General features: G+C 43.5%; 1 protein-coding gene and 1 pseudogene across 1 annotated transcript; one reads left to right on the top strand and one right to left on the bottom strand.

Moving 5' to 3' along the window:
- Nucleotides 1-5,030: 5,030 nt before the first annotated feature.
- On the bottom strand, nt 5,031-6,378 carry LOC111758671 (mamu class II histocompatibility antigen, DR alpha chain-like; annotated as a pseudogene).
- A 501-nt stretch (nt 6,379-6,879) lies between these two features.
- LOC101437028 (DLA class II histocompatibility antigen, DR-1 beta chain-like) lies at nt 6,880-21,645 on the top strand. Its single transcript, XM_071218703.1, is given in 7 exon segments — nt 6,880-6,999; nt 13,060-13,298; nt 13,300-13,373; nt 16,093-16,374; nt 16,987-17,097; nt 17,540-17,563; nt 17,859-21,645. Coding segments are annotated over 7 exon segments (864 nt in total). The 3' UTR covers nt 17,873-21,645.
- Nucleotides 21,646-24,123: the final 2,478 nt, after the last annotated feature.

Below are 24,123 nucleotides of genomic sequence, written 5' to 3'. Positions count from 1 at the left end.
AAGCCAATCTCAAAAGCTCATATACTGTTTGATTTCATTTATATATCATTCTTGAGATGTCAACATTATACAAATGGAGAACAGATTAGGAGTTGACAGGTTTAGAGACGGGGAGACGTGAGGATTCTGACTGTAGAGGGGCATCAGGTGGGAGACCTCTGGGGAAAGAAACACTTCTGCACTTCATGTGGTGGTGGCCACATAGACCTACAGACAGGACAAGAGGGCATGGCACTATGCACACACATTGTAGCCGTGTCAGTTGCCTGGCTTCCATATTGTCCTAAAGTTACTTAGGATATAACCATTTGGAGAAATTGGGTGAAAGGTATGCAAGACCTCTCTGTATTGTTTTTGCAATATCTTAAGAATCTGTAAGTTTTCCAAAATGAATTTTTTTAAAAGAGTGACTTTCTGGCTGAATTGAAACCACTGGCAACACAAATGCTGGTGAGGATCTGGAACAAGAGGGATTCTCATTCAAACTACAGTCTTGTCGTTTCATGCAAAGCTAAACATAGGCTTATTACACGTCCAGCAGTCACTCTCAGGTATTTACCCAAATGAATTGGAAAAGTATATCCATACCAAAACCTGCACACAAATGTTTAGAGTAGCTTTATATATAATTACCAGAAAATGGAAGCAACCAATGTGTCCTTCAACAGGTGAACGAAAAGCAAACGGTGGCACATCCACACAACGGGATGTTATTCAGCAATCAGAAGAAACGAGTTACCAAGAAATGAAAACATGTGGATGACTCTCACATGCACTTTGCTAAGTATAAGAAGTCAGCCTGAAAAAGTTATATACACTGTCTGATTCCAACTTTATGAAATTCTGAAAAAGGCACAATTTTAGAGACAATAAAAAGATCAAAGGTTGCCAGAGGATTGAAGGAGAGGAGGGATGACTAGATGGAGCACAGAACAGTTTAAGGGTTGAAAAACCGAAGTATTGGATACATGACATTAAGCATTTGTCAAAACCCCAGAAATGTGCAACACAAGCATTTAATCCGAAAGTATACCATAGACTTCAGTTAGGAATCATGGTTCATAAATTGTAACAAATGTACCAAACTGTTAAAAATAGGAAAATTTTGATGTAAGTAGAAGAGGGGAAGGTATATAGGAACTCCATGCTTTCTGTACAACTTTTCTGTAGTGTTACAATGGCACTAACAAAAATAGTCCATTAAAAAAAAGGCTTTCTTACATGGTAAGAAATGAATTTAGCTTTTGCTTTTTTATTCCATACATGTCTGCATTTTACTGTGTTATCTACTGTGAATTTGCTGTTTTTGTAAGTCTCATATGATCTTGCTCCTTCTGTGCTGGCTTTGCTTGTTTCTCATACAATTTATTTAATCACCAGGTTTTAGAAATTTTGAGGAAAAATAATGGAACATAAAATTTTGCTATATTGTTATGACTAAGTATAGTTTCTATGAACTCTGCTCACATTTTCTCATTTAATTCTGAATATAACTCAGTGAAGTAAATATTAACATCAGTATTTTCACAGAAGAAATCTTTGGAGTGAAATAATATTCCAATAAATGGAAAGCTAATTAATAGGAGGGCCTAGATGAAGCCCAAGTCTCACTTCTTTCAACAGCATGCATTTTGCAGTCTACCACACTGTCATGGATGATTTAATTTTATGGTTTAGGGTAGATTCTAGTAGCCATTCTAGAATAAATATCCAATCATAGCTTCCCTACTGTTGTGGCACATGACTCCCAGGGATGAGCCTCCCTGGCACCAAGGCATTATTACCAAGAGGAAACTAGCAAACTGTCTAGAAAGAAGCCCTATGCAAAAGTGGGAAATACTAAATAAAAATGAGCTTTTATGGCTCAGAGGTTTCAAAGTGAGTCAGGAGGTCATTCCAGAGGTTACAATCATGCATGTCTCCGCAGGATGTTATTGACTGCCACAGTAAACAATGCCTCAAAGAGTGGGACTCTTGAGGGCTCTAGAGGCCTCTAGATACTATAAGCAGGGCAGACAAGCTCTGGAATTTTGCATATTGTAGTTGGACTAACTTCAGAATATATGCTCTCCAGTGTAACAGAGTTAGACATTTACTGTTTCCCCAAACATGGCTCTTCTGCTTTTATTTCACTTTTATTTCAACTTATAATTAGTACTATACTTGTTAAATATATGTTTCAGAGACTTAAATCTTCCAGGTGTTCATGTGCTGGTTGATCACTGATTACCAGAAGCATTGCAACACCCATTCCCCAGTTCCTGGGACTCCCCAGGAAAATCAACAAGAAGATGATGATGGACAAGGACCATCCCAAGGAACAGAGAGTGTCTGCAACTACAAGCAAGATAGTTGCATCCATTTACCCTATGGGACCTAAGCACCCTCTCAATTAGCAATAGACTGGGCATGACCACCCCAAAATCCTGAAGATTCAGAAATAAACACTGGACAAAAGCAGAATTATTATTAAGCTTGTACAGACATTCATATTCTAGCAGTGGAAGAAATTTTATTATTGATATAAAGGCATGGCCACCAGAGGTTCTGAGGGGAGGGAGAGGGAAGAATAGGTGTTACATGGGGGCATATTTGGGACACTGGAATTGTCCTGCATGACATTGCAGTGATGAATACAAGCCATTGCATTTTGTCATAATCTATAAATTTGCATAGGGAAGAGTGTAAATTATAATGTTAACTGTAGTCCACAGTTAGTAGTAATGCTTCAATAAGTGTTCATCAACTGTAACAAATGTACCTCAATAATGAAAGATTTTGCTAACGTCGGAAAGAGTGGGAGGGAATCAGATTGAGCATATGGCAATTCCCTATATTTTTATGTAACATTTATGTAACCTAAAACTTCTTTTACACTAAAAAAATTTTTCTTAATTTAAAAAATATGTCCACAATATGTCCAAAATAGTTTCACAAACATATGAGCAATTGCTCACTGTGTCTCAACTATTTTTTCCTCCCATTTTTCTGCTACACCTTCCCACTTTACTGTGTTTTTCCACTTAGGGCACATCTCTAAATATAATATGGTTCCAAAAAGAAGTCAGAATCTTCTGGTAATGACAATGGCATATAGGACTATGGCTACTGAAATTGGTAATGCCATTCCTCAGTGTCCAAACTCACTCCTCATTCAGTCTGAAATGGGTTGATATGTAATCCGTGTAATGTATGGATCCTTATCTCACTCTGTTCCCAACACACCCTCTCCCATACACTCCACCATCTGTCTCACCCATTGTCAGAGGTCAAATCCTGTGCTCTGTAATTCCTTTTACTGAAGATCAGGATATCTCATTGAATTGAGATACAAGAAGCAAAAACAGGTTCTGAACCCAGTCATAAGTAGAGCACTCCCAACAAATAAACTGTGCTCTAGGATTTTCCAGATGAGGACTGGGCCACAGCAGCTAGATTGCCTGAAGTTTCCCTAAATGAGATCAAGTCGTAATGAACCTGGGTATTCGTTATTAGTCACAGATCTTATAAGATTAACTCCACATTCAGAACATTTAAGATGGAGAAATCATACATATTCCAGACCATAAAGAATTGTCTCAGACACACTGAAAACTCTACCTCGCAAACTGTATACAGAAAAATCATGGTTCAGAGAAATTCCAAGGAATACGTATATAAAAGATGTCCCCACAGAATGTTCACAAGGCTGTGGAGCAGAAAAGATCCTATAAGTCATTCCAGGGCAATAGTATGGAGGTAATAAAACAATGGCGGAAAATGAAAGGCAACAGCTACAGGAAGGGGTGATAGGCAGGGAAACCCAATAGATGTTAGAGAATGGAGCGATCAAGGTTGGCTTCCCCTCTCTTGCGGTGGCTGGAGGGTCCTGAAGAATGACTGTCTTCATTTAGGTGAACCTGTTGTGTATTGCTGGCTTTGTAAGGCTATTAAAAAGGAAATTCTTCATCGAGCTTCTCTTTAAGAAAGACCATTAGCTGTAGCACAGCACATATGGTAAAGAGTTTAAGATGACTAATTTAAGCTCTTTTCCTTCAGGTTCCCACCTCTTCTCCCTTAATCCTTTGACTTTAGAAGTCTCACTATCCATTGACCTCTAGTAAATAGAGCTTTTCCAACATGAACCCTATTTTCCAAGTGAACATGAATGAGCAGACCATGGTTTACCTTCTCTTAGAGCTCCTGATACCACTTCTCAGGCTGAGTGAGTAAAAACAGACATTAACTTCTAGAGGATTTCTATTTAAATGAAAAGAAAGGGGCCAGACTATGGGAATGCTACACAACCGATGGCTTGCCTAAGGAAATTTAAGCCCAGAGGCACTCAAATCTGAAAGCTGACTTTTCTAGGTCATAGGACTTGGTAATTGAATGTGAAACAATATCTTAGGTGTGAGATATAATTTTCAATATTGAAGGTATGGCCTGGTGCACATCTATGAAATGGGATATGGACCCTGAAGCTTTGGGATGCCAGATGAGGCCAATGTCTGGTGCTGACCTAGGAAGGAGAGATGGAGTCCCAACTTTCCCCAACCTTTTCCCTTAAGGAACCACATGTCACTTCCTCCACCATGTTTCCTACCTTGGATAACCCAGAGATGTCTTCCTATGACCATGGCAAACCTACCTCCAGGTATCTCACAGAGCTCCTGTGCACTCAGCAGCATTGCCTTTGTGCATCCCCTTAATGATGAAGGTGGTTATGATAAAGATGCCCACCAGAACGACAACCAGCCCAGGGCACACACCAGATTCTCTGTTGTCTCTGGAAGGGGGGTTGTTCTTTTAAATTCTGAGAAGAAATAAAAACAGGAGACAGTAATGAACAATGCTGGAGAGCTGCCTTTAGGAACAAATGTAGTGTACTTAGGCAAGAGAGTTGTCATTAACAAATTAAAGAGGAGGAAGGAGGTGTGATCTATTGATGGAATTGCAGATTAAAAACGTGAGAAGCTGAGTATTGAGAAAAGACAAGGTTTAGGACTGGAGCAGATGTCATGAAACTGGGTTCTAAGCATCATGGGAGGTCACCATGAAATAAAGGACATTGAAGGACAGTCCATACCCCAGTGTTTGAGGACAGAGAGACTCATCCAGACTCCATTGCTCCTGCTTGCAGTTATAGACGTCCTCAGTTGAGGGCAGGAAGTGGAGGTAGTGAAACTTGTGGAAAAAGTGATCCTCCCTGGGAAGGAAGACTGTTCTGACACTCCTGTGGTGACAGGTTTTCCATTTTGAAGAATTGTGACTTTCATCACCAGTGGTGAGAACTTGATGATGAAACAGATGAGAATGTTGGGCTGTCCCAGTTTCACAGGTCTGTTCAGGAGCACCATCCCCTCTGGAGGTACTGGGGAGCACATGAAGGAAATTAGCCTTCATAGTTTGGCTGATCCCTTCCCCTCCCACATTGAATCATGGTCCAAACCTTATCAATAGACCATAGAGTTGGAAAAACAGTTGAAATGGTGTTCTGCAGATTCAATGTGACAGCATCACCCTGGGACTGGAAACAAGATGGAGATACAAGATATCCAGGGACCTCATTCTTGGGTCTCCCAGCATGAATTCAGGGAAAGGATTTTTGTGAGTGAATGTGCATGGCAGAGGCCAGACAATGAACATCAATAAAGGAACAAAACCGTGAGGATCTTGGGCCTGTGACATGAGAATCTGGGCTTGCTGATGACAAGGTTAGGCTTGTGGAAGAGAATCCAGTAAATAGAAACAAGGAGGCCCTGCCCAGCAGGGACAGGTACCACTGGTGTCAGGAGTGAGGTTGGAGTGTTTCATCATCATGTCCAGGTTGGCTTTGTCCACAGCAATGTTGGACAATGTGCCCTGAGCCTCAAAGATGGCAAAACGTCCAAATTCTTTAAGCCACCAGACTGTCTCCTTTTTTCCAAATCCACATGAAAAATCTCATCACCATCAATGTCAAACATAAACTCTCCTGATGGGTTAGGGGTCTGATAGAACTCATCATGGATGAGCACATGTTCCTCTGAAAAGAAAGGAAAGGGAGTTATGGTGGGAAACAGGAGAGAGGGATGAGGAAGAACCTGGGATGTGAGACACACACTTGTGGGCAGGTGTGGGGAAGAGGGGCCACACCAAGTAGAATGGAAGAGTCATGGAGGGCAGGGACAGGTGGAAGTTAAGGTCTGGATGGGGCACATGGATGCTGAACAGTGCTGGGAGGGCAGATTTAGAGAGGGTGGAGTGAGGGAAATGAAGGATGAAAAATCCCAGAGGATTGTAAAGTTGTATTTGACTCCATGCTCCTAGAAGACACAAGATTTCTTTTTCACAAAACCAGCCACAGCTCCTAAAAGAGAAATGTTCTCTCTCTTTCACAAAGGCTTTAATACCCATAGTTCCAGGGCGCCTTTTTCAGTCTTGCTCTAAGAAGAGAGAAGATTAAAAGGTTGCCTTCTGAGCTCTGAATTCAAATCTGCCCTTTCCAGTACTAAACTCATACATAACCCTTGTACAAACAGCTCTATCTTCAACCTAGAGATATGACGGTCCTGAAAGGCTCAAACTTGTGTTCACAGTGTGTCCACATCACTGACCAGCACAATAGAGACCCAGTCAAAGGTTTCAGGTGCATTGGCTCAAAGTTTTAAAGGACTAAATTAAAACAATCCTTTTAATGGGAGGGAAATTCTAAGTTTCAGAACAGGACCTTCTTACAGAATCTCTGACCAACAACCAGTGATGCTATTTCTCTCTCTTGCTGATTGGTTGTCCAAAACTGAGGTTACCAAATGTGGGGTCAAAGAAAGGAGTTCCTTGTTTCCTGTATTTTGGGATGTGAGGGAAGGAGGGTCATTGGTTTCATGGTGAGGCTCGCCTGGTTATCTCACAACCGGCATGCTCCTGGTGTCCAGCATGGTGGATGGCCCCTGGATGGCAGCGCTGACCGTGACAATGATGGTGCTGAACCCTCTCCTGATTTTGGCCAAAGAGATCGAACATAAGTGCACACCTTGGGTGGGGAGCTCTTACGGGGTGGGAAAAGGAAGGTAAAGAGTCAACTCTGTCACTGTGTCCAGGCCATGAGAATTCATGTCCTTCAAAAAACTGACATTTTCTTTAGCGACAATTATTCTTTATTGTCTAGACCCCAAATACTTTCAATAACTATAAGAGCTTGGATTTCTGTCCTCCCCACTATTACTGCTTAAGGAGTTTCCTTAAAGCCCCTTTCTTCTCAACAGTCGTCCAAAACAATGTCTCCAGCTCTGCATCTATTCCCTCAGGATCTTGAGATCATGTAGAAATAATGGTGGTAAGATAATTTGCCATCAGCTCTTCCCATTATAAGTTGAGCAGTGCCAAAGAAAGAGACAATTTCTCTGATATTTAATGGGGAATGGAAGGACAATAGAAGGGCCTCTGTGGAAGATCCTGTGTTAGATCTTCAAAGGTATCTGTGATGTTGGTGCTTCTCCCTAATATGTGGTGTGCTATCAAGAGGCCTCCCCATATTTCCTCCCCCCTCTCCCTGAATCCCTATGTTTAAGGCCTATATCCTTGTATTGGAGGTTTTCTGATGGAAGTTGGGGTTAGGGCTATCTTGTTGCTAACACAGAGCATGCTGGGAGTTACCCTGTAAATATGGAGCATCTGTGGAGTGTTTATAGACCTTAAGGCACCTTCTGTAAACCTGGCACAGGTTAGTGTTCATTATGAATCTATTCTGAACTTTTCTATGCAACCAGGTTCTCTGACTTCTCTCTGAATGAAGGGGGGGTCTTAATCCTATTACCTTAGTCCTTTATTTTAGAATGAGATTGAGACACAGACAGAGAAAGCCACAGAGGGAGCAGGCAGAAGGTGAACGTCAATGGACCCTAGAAGGGAGGGATAGATCAGGAAATGTTGCCATGTGACTTGTCATATGACAAGCCAAGGACCAAAGAGAGCTGGCAGCCAGTCCCAAAAAGCCATAGTCCTCTACATTCGGCTTAATTTGTATTTCTATCTTAGCCTCAAATCTGTGAGCAAATAAATTCCCATTGTGTAAGTAACCCAACCCATTTCATGGTATTTTCTTGAGCAGGCAAGGAAATTAAAACAGCCACGACGACCAGGTCTCAGAACCCTAGCTTTATTCATTTAGACCAATAATTTTTTTCTGAGCTAATACTATGTACTGGACTCTGATCTAAGTTTTAAATAATTCAAGGTGAGTAAGGTAGAAAAGACCTCCAATCTCATGGAAGTACCTCATGGTAGGGGAGAAAGATAATAAACTAACAAACATTTAACAAAGGAGAAAGTTTAAGCACAAAATAAGTTCTCTGAAGAAATATGTCAGGGATGGGACAGAGAGCTCAAAACAGTAATTACTGATAAATATAATGGCAGACAATTGCCAAAATCATATAAATCATATAAAGTTATTACAGGCTTTGGGAATTTAAGGAGTAGAATGGTCTTTGGAGCTTATATTCATAGTGATCATAAAAAATGAAAATGTTAATATAGTAACCACTTATTATGTGATCAATATTATGAAGAGTCATTATTTACTTTTATATCTATAATAGCCCTGTAAGGACTATGTTACTAAATCCATTTTAGATATAAAGGAAAAAGATTCATAGGTTAAAAGGTGAGACTTAGTAGAACTCATTCAAATCCAGATGTTCTGATTCTAGAACCTGGGCTCTTAGCTACTGTCAGGGCATATGACCAAGTGGATCTGAGTTACTGAAAATTTTTCTGATGTTCACATGTACCAGTGTATTTCTTAGCTCCAGTATACAGGGAAAGTTTTGATTCATTTTGACTTTATTGTTTAAGTTTCCATATGGGTTCACACAAAACTGATCACGGTCATTTGTTGAGAAACATAAAGAAATCTTAAACTCAGTCCTTCTTCACTGAGGTCTTTTTATATTCTTGGCTAAGTGTAGTCAAATAAAACACAGGATGCTCAGTCGAATTTTGAATATCACATAAAAAACAAATAATTTACCTGAAATCCAAATTTGACTGGGCATCCTATATTTGTATTTTCTAAATCTGTTGAGCCTAATTGGGGCCCATTTCCATATAGACACAACACAGGAGTGGCGTATACAAGCTAAAGTGATAAAATAACTAGGTTTGATAAATTTCCTTCTCATTAGTAACTTAGTGAAAATTTCATCTGCCTGTTGATTTGCAAATAAAAACATAGCCCAAAGTTTGTGCTAAATATTTGTTAAGGTTGATTAATTATTAGCATCATGACCAGCACTAGCAACTGATTTCTTGGATTCCCAGGCCTCTGTAAATTGCAGCAAGCCATAGGTTTTAAACTGCTTCTTCTTGCCCTTCATGTAACAAAACATTCAATACAGGTGTCACTCTGCTGGGTATTAAAAGCCTAACACTTTACTTTCAGCAGGAAGGTCACGAGTCAGATGTATGGAACAGTTGAAAGATACAATAAAATTTTACACTTTTCTCACCATCTAGCTTGCCTTTAATGAACTTAAGCCACTGATAAAAAGTGACTATTAAACCAGTCATAAAATATATCTCTGGGTATTATTATTTGGAAAATAATGCATAAGTAAAATCCACTTTTTAGACAACCTGAATTTGGGCTTTTCTAAGCACTGCCCACTGTGTTTTGTGTCAAACTGAAGCGCATCCATAGTTTTTTTTCTTCCCCTCCCCCCCTCCCCCGTCCTTGTCCTGCTGTTTTTCGCTGTCTGTGTCCATTCGCTGTGTGATCTTCTGTATCTATTTCTCTCCTTGTCTTCTCTTCTCATCTTCCTCCTCTAAGATTCACCAGGACCCTATCCTAGGGACCTCTGATGTGGAGAGAGGTTCCCTGTCAATCGTGCCACCTCAGTTCCTGGTCTCTGCTGCGCTTCTCCTTCACTCTCCCTTTCATCTCTCTTTTGTCGTGTCATCATCTTGCTGCGTGACTCACTTGCGTGGGCACTGGCTCACCATGTGGGCGCTCAGCTGGCTGCACAGGTGCTCGGCTCACCACGTGGGCACTGGCTCACCATGTGGGCGCTCAGCTGGCTGCACAGGTGCTCGGCTCACCACGTGGCACTGGCTCACCATGTGGGCGCTCAGCTGGCTGCACAGGTGCTCGGCTCACCACGTGGGCACTGGCTCACCATGTGGGCGCTCAGCTGGCTGCACAGGTGCTCGGCTCACCACGTGGGCACTGGCTCACCATGTGGGCGCTCAGCTGGCTGCACAGGTGCTCGGCTCACCACGTGGGCACTGGCTCACCATGTGGGCGCTCAGCTGGCTGCACAGGTGCTCGGCTCACCACGTGGGCACTGGCTCACCATGTGGGCGCTCAGCTGGCTGCACAGGTGCTCGGCTCACCACGTGGGCACTGGCTCACCATGTGGGCGCTCAGCTGGCTGCACAGGTGCTCGGCTCACCACGTGGGCACTGGCTCACCATGTGGGCGCTCAGCTGGCTGCACAGGTGCTTGGCTCACCACGTGGGCACTGGCTCACCATGTGGGCGCTCAGCTTGCTGCACAGGTGCTCGGCTCACCACGTGGGCACTGGATCACCATGTGGGCGCTCAGCTGGCTGCACAGGTGCTCGGCTCACCACGTGGGCACTGGCTCACCATGTGGGCGCTCAGCTGGCTGCACAGGTGCTCGGCTCACCACGTGGGCACTGGATCACCATGTGGGCGCTCAGCTGGCTGCACAGGTGCTCGGCTCACCACGTGGGCACTGGCTCACCATGTGGGCACTCGCAAGGGCGCTCAGCTCACCATGCGGGCACTCGACTTGCCATGCAGGCACTCGCTCACCGTGTGGGCACTTGGCTCCCCAAGCAGGCACTGGCTCGCCACACAGGCATGCTTTCTCTTCTTCTTTTTCACCAGGAGGCCCCAGGGATCAAACCTGGATCCTTCCATGTGGTAGGCAGAGGCCTTATCACTTGAGCCACATCTGCCTCCCAATAGTTTTTGATACTCTCTCATTAGAACTTATGAATGTTTTTTTAAAAGATATCTGGTCTAAAAACAGAGACTTTTTTTTTTTTAAATAAATTTGTTTAGGACCAAAGTTCTTATCAGGTAAAATACTGGGAAAGCATTCACTGTATTTTCTGCTACCTCATTTATAATAGAGGCTTTACAGATTAACAGATTTTTCAGATGGTTTATCACATTGGTCCTCACCTAGGGATAATTTTGCTCTTCCAGGGGACAATTTACCATGCCTGGAAACAGTGTTTGGTTGTCACATCTGTGGAGGAGTTGCTGGTAGCTAGTGGGTGGAGGCCAAGATGCTGGTAAGCCTTCTTCAATGCACAGGACGCTCCTGTGGGCATGAAGAAACATCTTGCCCAACTTTAATAGCGTCGAGGTTGGGAACACCCACTTATACAGGGAAGTTTCTAAACATTCTAGACGCTCACGTTATATACACACTCACCTTCCATGTCATTTCTTCAAGGTTTATTTTAGCTTGTTTCAGCAAAAAAATCAAGAACATAAAACTAGATAGTAGCATAACTTTACCACTTTGCTGTTGAATCGTTCAATCAATCAAGGTCAAGATCTTCTTTTTTGCCTTTTGTAGTGTTTTCACTATTTCATGAGTTCCTGGTCATTGCTATTCCTGTTAAATTGCCATGATTTGCCTTTATATTTTTAAATCATTAATGGGATGACTGCCGCAAATGTTTTCCTGCAAAATGCCTCAAACGTTAATGGTAGTTCTACATTCTCTAAAACTGATTTTGTCAGATGTTTCTATTTATTCTCACTTTTAACCACAGGTTATTTTTTTTTAACTCTTTTTGGAATTATCATAGTTCAATTAAACTTAAAGACTAAAAGCATTAAAGTATTTATTTGTCCATATATATCTATATGTACATACATACACATCTGTAGATTTACATTTCAATCTATCATATACCTTTCTATCTTCAAGCTACAGAAGCACATGTAACAGTAAGTCTTAGATATATCTCTAAATACATCAGTTCAGATTTGCCAAATGAGTTTTAGCACCAGACTTTGAAAAAAGATGTTTTTTTGAATTTAGACACGTAGAAAATAAATCGTGGCCCTGTATTGATTAGAATCTCCTTAAAACTCTTCAACGGTTTCTCATTACATTTAGGAGAAACCTAAAACCTAACATTGTCTACCAAGCTTTGAAGTACCTAACTCCACGTCTCCAGTCTAATCCTTTACCCTCTCTCCCCTCATTCTGTTTTTCCAGTGAAACTTTTTGCCGGTTTCAAGAAATTCAATCCTTTCAGGCCTTTGCCCATGAAATACGCCCCCGTTTTATTCGTAATGTATACATCCACACTCCACCCTTCCCCCAGCTAAGATATTTCATGTCACATCTTAAATGTCACTCTTCAGAGTTCCTCTCTGGTAGTTATATAATTTAGATCATCCTATTACTCTCTTATGGAAATCCACTCTTTACTTTTTAGACATTTCTCATTCCTGTATAAATTCCTGTGGCTTTTTGTCTATCGCTCTCACTGAGTTAAAGGGAGCAGAGGGGAGATGTCTGTTTCCAGCTTGTGGGGTTCCCAGTGGGCAGCAAATCCAGGCTCAAGGTCAGCACCGAAGGGTTCACAGAAGGAAGGGGGGAGGCACGTGCAGGGCTCTTAATCTTTTTTTCCCACGGACCCCATTCCAGGCTGGTGAAAATCACGGAACCCACCAAGCCCACACTGCACTGTGTATTATTTAAGAAATAGATCACACAGCGCTGCAACAGGTCCCCATGAGAATAACGTTGTTTGAATTTAAATTCAAGTCACAGACGGTGTTAAGAAGCGCTGATTTAGAGGAAGGGGTAGGGAGAGAGCAGGATCCACTGGGTGGAGCTTCCAGGAGGGGTCAGGCCGCGTGGGGACAGCCGCTTCCCCAGCTCTCCCTGAGGATCCAGCCCAGCCCCCAGCAGGGAGCGGACCCCACAGGCAGCAGGCCTCCCCGTGGGGCGGGGCCTTCCTGTTGGCGGAGGGTTTGGGGCAGCCAATCAGAGCGCCCTGGGCCTCGGCCCAGGTGTTCCTGATTGGTGGGTGTGGCTGTCAGTCTCTTCCCGGAGGCCGCCCTGTGACTGGCTGCTCCTGTCCCTCAGCCCACTTCACCCGGCAGGCAGAGTCTGAGTGTCGCTTCTCCAACTGGACGGAGCGGGTGCGGTACCTGGTCAGATACGCCCACAACCGCGAGGGGCTCGCGCGCTTCGACAGCGACGTGGGGGAGCACGTGGCCCTGACGGAGCTGGGGCGGCGGATCGCCGAGTACTTCAACAGCCAGAAGGACCTCCTGGAGGGTTCGCGCGCAGGTGGACATGGTGTGTAGACACAACTACCGCGTTGCCGAGAGCTTCACGGTGCAGCGGCGAGGTGAGCGCCCGGGCCTGGGGGCAGGACGGGGTTGGGGGGGTCGCCCAGGACAGGGGGTGCCGGTGGGAGGAGGGGTGTCAGGGAGAGGCGTGCAGGTCACCTGTGTGTGTATGTGTTAGTGTGAGTGTGCATGTGTTATATGTGTCAGGGTGTGTGAGAATGTGTGTGTGTGAATGAGTGTGTGAATGAGTGTGCGTGTGGGGGGGTGCGCTGGGGGCGGGCAGCGGCCTGGGGGCGGCCCGAGGACCTGCGGGGGGCTTGGGGGGTTCCCGGTCCTGTGGCCTCTGCGGCGGCCAGGTGGGGGGCTGAGGGGAAGCTAGTGATGGGGGGGAGGACCCCAGGGTGCAGGGGGGGAGGGAGCAGGGCAGGAGGGAGGGGGTGCCGAGCCTGTCCTCACCTGTCCTCACCTGTCCTCACCTGTCCTCACCTGCGCTCAGCCCTGAGACCACGAGCTGCTGTCAGGTGTTTCCAGGACGGTTCACTGAGGAAAAGAGGGTCTGGCTGATTCCCGGGCATGTGGTGGGGGCATTTTTGAGTAAGTTTGCTTTTTGGTCTAAATCAGAAATTTTGGTCTTGTTTTCATAATATTTTTACATATTTGTGAAAATAACCTTTTGAATTATAATTTTGTTAACATGTCCATGCCATACTATTTTTATCATAATGCTACATAGCCTGCTACTATTTTTATAATGACGCTGGTAGCATTTAGGTGGTTGTTCTTTTGTATAGCTGTAACACAATCTACACCATATTCATCTTTTTCCATTGAAAATTTAAATCTATATTTTCTTAATTTATATTTCCTTGATTTCTGAGTTTCTCGAATATTTTCACATATTCATTGGCCAATCATAATGACTGCTCTAAGATTACGTTTTGTCTATTATCTCTGGGGTCCTAGTGTTTTTTTCAGTGATTTTATGGGTTCTCTATGCCTTAGTAATATTAACACTCAGCTGATATGTGATTCAGCATTTTCTGCGATTTGTGGTTTGTATTTTAATTTTGTTTATTATTTTCCATGTTAAGGATTTTTTTCTTTTGTGCCTTCTTCATGTTAAGAATTTGAACTTTTCCAATAATGAAAATATCCTGCAAAATTGTTAGCAATGATTTATCAAGATCTTTTATTTTTGAGATTTATTTATTTATTTCTCCCACGCACACCCCATTGTCAGCTCTCTGTGTCCATTCTCTGGGTGTTCTTTCCTGTGTCTGCTTATCTTCTACATAGGAGGCACCTGGGACTGACCCTGAGACCTTCCAGAATGGGAGAGAGGTGCTCAGTCTCAGAGAACTTGAGCTCCCTGGTTTACTGCATCTCTTATTATTTCTCCTCTGTGTCTATTTTTGTTGCGTCATCTTGCTGTGCCAGCTCTCCACTCAGTCCAGCTTGCCGTGCTGACCACCACTCCTTCATGGGCCAGCCCTCTCCTTGGGTCAGCTTGTCACATGGCCCAGCACTCCATGTGGGCCGCTCTCCACTTAGGCCAGCTCACTGTGCGGGCCAGCTTGCGTTCACATGGAGTCCCTGGGAACAGAGCCCTGGACCACGTATGTAGTAGACAAGAACCCAGTTGCTTGAGCCACATCCGCTTCCCAATGTTTTTTTTTTTTTGAGGAACCAGGGATTGAACCTGGGACCTTGCACATGGGACGCAGACCCTCAATCACCTGGGCGACATCTGCCTGATTTACCAAGATCGTAAGTCTACCATTTTGTGATACAGTAAAATGATTTCCCCAGCTTTCTCTGTCTTTCCATAAAATAGTTGTTTTTACCGAGGATCTGATAAAGTCGGGAATTTTCCCAAGCATTAAGCACACATATTAATGTGTCCCCTACCCTGTACTGACCTCACATGTCAATCCAGAGAGAGCGACAAAACCAACAGTAGACATGCTTCTTTTAAAGAGGGGTGGGGTTGATCTGATAAGGACAAATAAAATAACGTGTTTTAATGAATAACTCTCCTTGCTCCTTTCCCTCCCCTTCAGGACTCCTGCTTTCCTAGGACTCAGCTCAGGGACAGAGTCACCTCTGCCTCTGCCTGACTCGCAGGGATAGAGCCATTTCTGTGGCATTTTGAGGTTTGAGAGTTTCGAGAGAGCACTCCCAGGATTTCATGCTCTGTCTCTGCATCTACCCCACTGCTGCTTTCTGATCTATCCATTCTTTTAAAATCACATCTTTTCTCAGTTAACAAGGAAAATAAATAGCACATACTGAATCCTAACTGCAGTCATTGCTTTACATGTTTTAGGTGCATTAATATTCATCTTAGTCATTCAGATGCAGCGTGATGTTACTGTCCCCTTTACTGAGGACAGAGCTGAGCACACAGGAAGTTGCCCAAACCTGCCTGGATCAGCCACTTCAGAGGCAGGGCCTGGATATGAAGCTGGGCAGCCTGGCTCCAGAAATCAGCCTTCAATTAAAACTCTATACATCATACAAATATCTATAAATACTTAAATTCAACAACGGATAACTGTTAATATATAAAAACCTCACCGTTTTCCTCAACACCCCATAACCCTGATGGGTCCAGCTGTGAGGATTAAACTGAAGGCCCCTACACCCACTCCTGTCTCACTGCAGGACCAGCGTGGAGGCGCCTGCCCACGAGTCAGACGGGGCGTGGAGAGGCAGAGGGCAGCAGCCCAGGAGAGCGGCGTGTCTTCCTCACTCATGGTTTTACCTTTTCCCTCCTAGTGGAGCCCCTGGTGACTGTGTATCCTGCGAAGCCCCAGCCCCTGCAGCGCCACAGCCTCCTGGTCTGCGCCGTGAGCGGCTTCTATCCTGGCAGCATTGAGGTCAGGTGGCTCTGCAATGGCCAGGAGGAGGAGGCGGGGGTGGTCTCCAAAGGCCTGATCCGGAACGGAGACGGGACCTTCCAGATCCTGGTGATGCTGGAAGCAGTTCCTCAGAGCGGAGACGTGTACACCTGCCACGTGGAGCACCCCAGCCGGGAGAGCCCCCCCACCATGGAGTGGAGTGAGCAGCCGCTGCCCCCAGCTCCTCACCCCCAGAGGGGACTGTGCCTCACCTGAGTGTCAGGCTCCCTCTTCCCACCCAAACTTTGACTCCCCCCCTCCCTGTGCTAGTTTCCACGCACACCTCCACTCCTGGAGGCAGCTGGGCCTGGCAGGTGGAAGAGGTTGTCCTGTGCCTGTTCCTCAGGGCACGGCCACCCCCCCTGCCCGGGCACCAGCCCCTCCCTGGGTCTGGGCTCGTCCTTCTGGTCCTGTCGCTCCGAGTGGCTCATTGAGAAGAGGAGCGTCCCCTGCAGTGGAGGGGCTTTTCTGATGAGCAGAGTCCATCCCCACCTGCTCTTACCAGCTCTGCCAGCCCAGACAGACTGCTGACCCCACCAACCCAGGTTCCTCCAGCATCAGATGCTGAGGGCACACCTGTCACAGCTGTGACACTTAAATGAGTTCAGTGTCCAAACTTCAGTGTGGTTTTTAATCTCTTTTCCAGAAGTGGCCAATTATCCTAGTTCCTCCAGGGCAGGCTTCTCCCCTTTCAAAGCTCTGCATCTAGGGCCTCAGCTGGAAGAGTTGCTTAGGGATGAAATAAAACCACTGACCCTGGCTTCTTCCGCAGGGGCGCAGGCTGCGTCTGCGCAGAGCAAGCTGCTGAGCGGCGTCGGGGGCTTTGTCCTGGGCCTGCTCTTCCTCGGGGTGGGGCTGTACGTCCACTGCAGGCGCCAGAAAGGTGAGGAGCTGCAGGGGGCTGGCACGCCCCCAGACTCGGGGGAAACATGGCTTAGCTCAGGTTAGCTCTCTACATTGGTGGCTCTGAATAGAGGTTTTCATCACCCAGTTGACCTCAGATTTCCTCAAAATCTAACATCAACAGTCCAGGGTTTTTACGTTGTAGTATAAGGGAATATGGCCTGTGGGAGATAGAGGAAGATTAAAATGTGTTTAGCTATTAGCTGAGATCTTGGAGCCAGGATGGCTAATGGGTTTGAACTAGACTGTGTGCAGCAGCAGCTCATGGGCACAGCCTCCAGCCTCTGCTCTCCTCTGTCCTGAGCTCACTTGATGTGGTTGTGGGGTTGGAGAAATCTTACCTGAGAGGCTGAGGACTTGGTGTCTGGGAATAGATTTTCCTCTGTGTCTTGTAAACATACATCTTCCCTTCTCTTTCCCAGGACAGTCTGGACTTCAGCCGACAGGTAATGCCATTTAATCCTCTTTCAGAGGCAGATTTTGTTCTCCTGGAACTGAGGGTGGAAGGGACAAGACAGGATCGGAAACGATGGAAAAACTTTACAACCTGACATCTAATCAGTCAGTGTTGACCAAAGCCTCTTCCCCTCTCCCGAGGCCTGCGCTCTAGAGCAGTGTTGGCTCGGGGAGCCCTAAGCCGTGTTCTCTTCTTACTGCACTGCCGTAGCGGGTGGTCCTGGGACAGGGAACAGAAGCGCCGTGTGGAGTCAGGTCTGAACGAGCCCCTCCTCTCGTCTCCAGGTCTCCTGAGCTGAGGCCCAGAGTGAAGTGGAAGCACCTCTGCCCAGCTCTTCCAGCTCAGAAGGGCTCCTGCCCGGCTCTTCCTCCTTTATGAAGAGGCTCCTCAGGGTCCAGCGTGCTCCTGGTCCAGTGACCCTCAGGAACCCCCTCCCTGCAGGGTCCTGGGCCCTGCCCCTGGCCTGGGGGTCCCCGGTATCCATGCAGGACCTCCTCATCATCCTTCTCTGTCCTCCGTGTTTGTTCAGTCCTTACTGCCTCTTATGCATCTGACCCCACACTTTGCCACGTTACTTTATAAAATTTTTCCCAAACAAGAGTCAAAATCATCTGTTCCATACGGCTTCAAGGAATAGAAGGAGAAGGAAGAGTGGAAGGGAGGATTGTACTACAGTGTAGCAATGGTTTTCATTTATAGTCCTCAGTGTCCGTCAGGTGTGGATATGGAAGATTTCCTTGATTTCTTTCCTAATTTTCCTTGGTTGTCTGCATTCTGTATTTAATCTGTTATCTGAGCTGTGAGATAGCCTTCAGTGCACACAAATCCTTGTGGTCTCCTACATCTTTGCTTTCTCAAAACAAGCCCATGCCTCCCTGGCACCAAGGAATAAAGAGAGGGGACAGCAAATAGAAAGTGTAGGTGACTTGAAAGGGACGTGTCTTCATAATCTTTATATAGCTATGTTCTTGGGTCTCATGTTCCCTGATTTAGTAAAAACAAACTAAACCTGAGTGTTTCTTAAACTCCCCTTTTATTAGTTTAAGGGTGATCTCTAACACCTCAGCCTTTTTTCTGCCCCTCAAGTAAAAATCACAGGCACACTGGCTCTGTTGCTGGGATTTACTCTTTGCCTAAGGAGGTCATGGGAAGACATCTGGGCAAACCCCAACTGTTGTGCCGTGCAGAGGCCCTTCCAAGTGTGTGTCAGACTTACTATTTGACACAGGAAGAATCCTGTATGGATCAAACCCCAGCAGAAATTGGAGGTGGGAAAGGATCAAAGGATAATGGCTGCATGAGTGAACTAATGTAGCCCAAACACTGAAATGCTCGGCTGCTGGAGGAAAAATGAATAGCTCTCTGTACCCTGCTATGGAATAGTCTCCAAAATATACTTGTAGGAAGGTACAGGATATTTTGTATAATATGCAACATTTTGTTTAATAAAACAGGAGGCTATTAGGAATATATAACAATGCCCATTCTATTTTATCTGTCTTGTACATCTGTAAATAGAAACAGGAATTTTAAAAACTATTATCTATTGAACAAATGAGGAAATAGCTGGGGACAGAGATAAAAGCTATATTCTTTCCCAGTATAGCTTACTTAATATCTTGACTTGGTAAATATGCAAATATTTGCATTAAATTTTTAAATCAAAAGTTTAAAAAAGTAGTACATAAAAATGGCAAACAGCTATAACAATTGAAACAAACAATAAAAAATATGTGATTGGAAAGAAGCTAGAAAAGTAAATCAAAATTTTTGACATATAAAATATTGGGCAACCATTATTAGAAATCAGTATGTAGTTCTAACATCAATAACATACTACTAAAAGGCCTTGGATGGGATTCAGATAAAGGCGACTAAATTAGCTAAGAGGATGGAGGCTGCTGCTCTTGTGTTCCACCTGCAGAGCCACTTTTACATACAAATCAAATCTGAAGAGTAGGGGATCAATTCAGAAGTTTCAAAGACTTTTGAACACAATTTCTCCAGCGATGCAAGGACAATTATCCTTTTATTTTCAAGAAAATTGAAAGTTTATTTCATGCATATTTTATGTTATTATTTGCGTGAAACTGGTTATAATCCTATAAGATATTAATAAGTTGATAATAATGATTGTGATATACATAAAATTGGGATAAGGTCTGTTTGATCCCAGGGTTGCACCTTTTGTGTAACTTTTTCTCTGAGATGAAGGAATGATATTTCTAATTTCAATTGGGAGCCACCGTGTGAAATTATAAAGTAGAATTAAAATATATGGCATTCATATTTAAATGAAGATGTGTTTTGCTGCTGGTGGGAGATTGTGATTGGCTTAATTTTTTAAACCCTTGCTCTCACATAGTAGACGGCCCCACAGCAGGGCATCTCCAGGGCTGGCCAGTTCATCAGGCCAGGCATCCCCTGTGCCTCTAGAACGAGTCTCTCATCCGTTGTCAGAACATTAGCTTCTGGAGGGTAGTAAGATTCCTGCAGCTCTAGGTTTCCTATTCTCTTGTAACACCTTCCAAAGGCAGGGAAAGGAGACTTAATTGTTGTGTGCTTCCAAGAGGTGAAAACGAACTTCTCCTAGAGTGTTTCCACCCAATGGCAGGCTCAGACAAACATTCATCCTGTATGGAGTGAGCCTGCCTCCCTGCCACCGGGAAAAGAATGAGCAAACACAGGCCTTTTTTAGGATGAAAGAAAAAAGATGGAGTAGGGGAGAATGATTTGAGAATAGAGAAAAAATAGTGTAGGACACTGAAAAATTAACTGCCTCAAGAAGGTTTGCAGATTCCTGCTGGGCAGCTTCAGTTAAAGGTGTTTTTTGTTTTTTTTTTTTGTCTCTCTCGCTCTCTGCCTTTTTTAAAAAAAATCATACTGAATAGTAAGTGCCAGCTCTTTACAATTGATTACAATTTTGAAGAAAACAATCAGAATTATTTGCTTTTAGAACTTAAGCTGATTCTTAATTTTAGAGGAAAATATATTTTCCAGGAATGTTTGATAAAGAAAAATAATGAAGAGAAGTGACTAGCACTATAAGATGCTAAAACATACTAAACACATATTTAAAAAATTTTTTTTGGTGTTGATTGATTACTGGTTAAATAAACCAGTGGATCAGAGGCCCTAATTAGATCTTGAAACATCTGAGGTTTAGTTTCAGATAAAGGGAGAGTTTCAGGTTGTTGGAAAGGTGTACCCCAGATGAATTCCTTTCAATGAAATGGATCTCTGATGACTGAAAATTGAAACAAAGAAAACTAAAATTAGTAGATATTACGATTATTATTTCTATTCCTCTCATCACAATTATTATAATTATATTTGAGTATACAGGTTCTACCTACACCCTGCTCCTTTGGTGGTGGGAATGTATAATGATACAACCACTTTGGGAAACAGTTTGGCAATTTCTTGAAAATTTTGCAGATTACATTTGCCATATGACTCCACAAATATACTACTTGGATAAGAAATGAAAACCTGTACCCTCATGAAGATAAACATTCAAATGTTCAGTTCAGCATTACCCATACAAGCCCAAAACTGCAAACTTTCCAAGTACCCAACAACTTGGTGAATGGACAAACAAAATGTGTTTCATTCTTTCAATGGAATAGTATTCAACAATAAAAAGGAACACAATGCAGGTACATGCTACAAACTGATGAACTTCAAAAACAATACACTGAGTTAAAGAAGCCAGACACAAAGATTACACATCATAGGATTCCTTTACATGACATGTCTAGAAATGCAAATTGGTAGTTACAGAAGGCAATTAGTTGCTACCTAGGGCTTGGGGTGGACATGGAGATTAACTGTAAAGGGGAAACTTTTGGGGGATTGAAAATGTTTGAAAGTCAAATTGTGATAGTTGCACAAATCTAAATTTTTGAAAATCATTGAGTTTTACATGTGCAATATGGGAATTGTATTGTATGATACTGGAATTGTAGTTCAATAAATTGGTTAAAATTTTCTTTATCAAATAAAATAAGTTTCAAAGCAAGAGAGAAAATGCAGAAGAAATAAAGGAAAAAGTAAGATATTTGAATAAAATTTGAGAATTTCTTTGCATGGGAGAAAATAACAAAATTAAAAGAAATAGGAAAGGCTCAGGGAATATTTAGCAAAACCCAAGGCACACATTGGACTATTTCTACATTATATAAAATTGCCAGAAAAACAATAAATAAATCAACAAAAACCCAAAAGAAATTTGCAAAGAATATCGACTGCTTACTGGAGAGAAGAGTCAATGGTTAATAAACATAGCCTTAAGCTCATGAAAAATCAGAAAAATGCAAGCTCAAATAGCAATATGATGAAATATTTCTCCTCCCATATTGGAACATATATTTACTTTTAATCAAGCAGTTAGAAGATTTTATGGGAATTATTCTCTCATGTATTACTAGTCAGGACTGGGAATGGTTGAAAGGAGCTCATGTTGCTCAAGAGGCTGAGTTCCCACCTCGCACATGGGAGGTCCCAAGTTTGGTTCCCTGGGCATCCTGACAAAACAAAATCTAACGACATCCAACAAACGGAGGGAAAAAACACATCAGAAAAGTCATTGTGGCTCAATGGTTGAGCGCCAGCTTCTCATGACTGAGGTCCTGGTTCTAATGCCCTGCCCCAGTACTTAAAAAGGAAAAAAAAAAAATGCAATCAGAAATATTATATGTCTGACAACAAAAGCAGCCACTCACTGCTAGATGTCTATCTTAAAGAAAAAAATCTTATATGAAACCAAGAAGACATAAAATTGAATGTCTTTTGTATTAGGGTTTGTAAAAATAAAAATATCTCCAAATTTCAAAAATGAGAGACTGATACATTTGTCTTATCACAAAAATTCTCTGCATCAAAAAACTATAGCCTTAAAGAAAAAAGTCTTATATGAAACCAAGAAGACATAAAATTGAATGCCTTTTGTATTAGGGTTTGTAAAAATAAAAATATCTCCAAATTTCAAAAATGAGACTGATACATTTGTCTTATCACAAAAATTCTCTGCATCAAAAAACTATAGCATAGATGAAATGCAATATAATATTGGGGCATTGTATTGGTGGTGTGAGCATAAACTGGTACACCTTTTAGATAGCTGGATTATCCAGTACTTCCATCCTACATGTCCACATGCTTAATGAACAATATGCCCAAGTTTATATATAAAAATGGTTTGCTGTAACGCTGTAATATGAGAAAAGAAACAATCTGAGTCTCAAATGGAGAAGAGGTAAATTTTGTGCAGCCATATAAAAGAATAATATACAGATTTTTAAGTAAACTAGGACTATCAATACAGATATCAAAAGAATCATAAGCCACAGTGCCAGTTAAGATGTAGAAAGTTACAAGGGCCATTACAGCCACCATGAGCACAAGAAAAAATATATTAAATAAATTCATGGGTAAACTAGAGAATTTGTAATTTTTCAGACTTCAGGGAGCTATAGATGCCAAGTCTAAAATGCCGAATTCCAGAGGTGGGCAAATTCTGCGTAGGTGAGCAGGGATGTGTGTCCACTCTCTCTCCTTGGGGCATCTGAGGAAAATCAACACAGGTGCAGGAAAGACTAGACCTGACAGAGACAGGAGCTTTACATGGGATTATGATATTTCAACAAAGCTTGAAACAGCCTGGTGGGCTTGCGTAATGGATTGGAATCTGTAGAGACACCACATGTAGAGGCAGCTGTACCTTCCCGCTGATTCTCCTCCCAGAATGTTCACTGCATTGTGGTGACGTAAGAAATTAGATGGTGGATAAAAGGCAGAAAAATGTCTCTAAAGTTCATGCAGAAAATATCAATGAAAAAGCAATGATTGACGGGACTAGGCCCCATCCCAGCCCCCATAACAGCCACAGCTTGCAGAAGCTGCCAGTGTGTTATCACCTGCCCCCTGTGGAAGGGCATCCAGCCATTTACTCAGAAGGAGCCGCGCCCCACGACAGAGACCAGCCCCACCAGAGCCTAGTGCCCAGATGCAGTTCATTTCCTCACAGGAATAGACAGAGAAGCCACGTGGCCCACCAGCCCCTCCCACCCCTAGAGTTCACTGCCCTGCCCTCCCCCACCAACCCCTCCCACCCCTAGAGTTCACCGCCCTGCCCGCCCCCACCAACCCCTCCCACCCCTAGAGCTCACTGCCCTGCCCACCCCCCACCACCCTACAGGCCCGCGAGTCCTCCCCAAGCCCCCCCCCCCACTGACTGCGCATGCTCCCGCTGTGGATGTGCTGTGTACACTCATGACTGCCTCTGCCAGGGGCGGCTGATGTTTCCCTCCAGACCCCCCCATGCGGGCGGTGGGGGGGCTGAATTTTATTCTTTAACCCCCTCCGTTGGGAGGGCTTCCCAATAAATCCTTGCTTGAAATCCCTGGTCTCTGTGTCCCAATTTTCTTCATCCCGACGTTTAATGATGATATGAACAATATTTTCAACTATCTTGACCTTAATGATATTCAAAATTCACATATATTGATTACATCCAATAAATATAGACAATATACCACTTTTATTATC

Source organism: Dasypus novemcinctus, chromosome 11, assembly GCF_030445035.2.
Source record: "Dasypus novemcinctus isolate mDasNov1 chromosome 11, mDasNov1.1.hap2, whole genome shotgun sequence".
Taxonomy (NCBI): domain Eukaryota; kingdom Metazoa; phylum Chordata; class Mammalia; order Cingulata; family Dasypodidae; genus Dasypus; species Dasypus novemcinctus.
The sequence above is the reverse complement of the archived record's forward strand: the minus strand, read 5'-3'. Positions and strand labels throughout refer to the sequence as shown.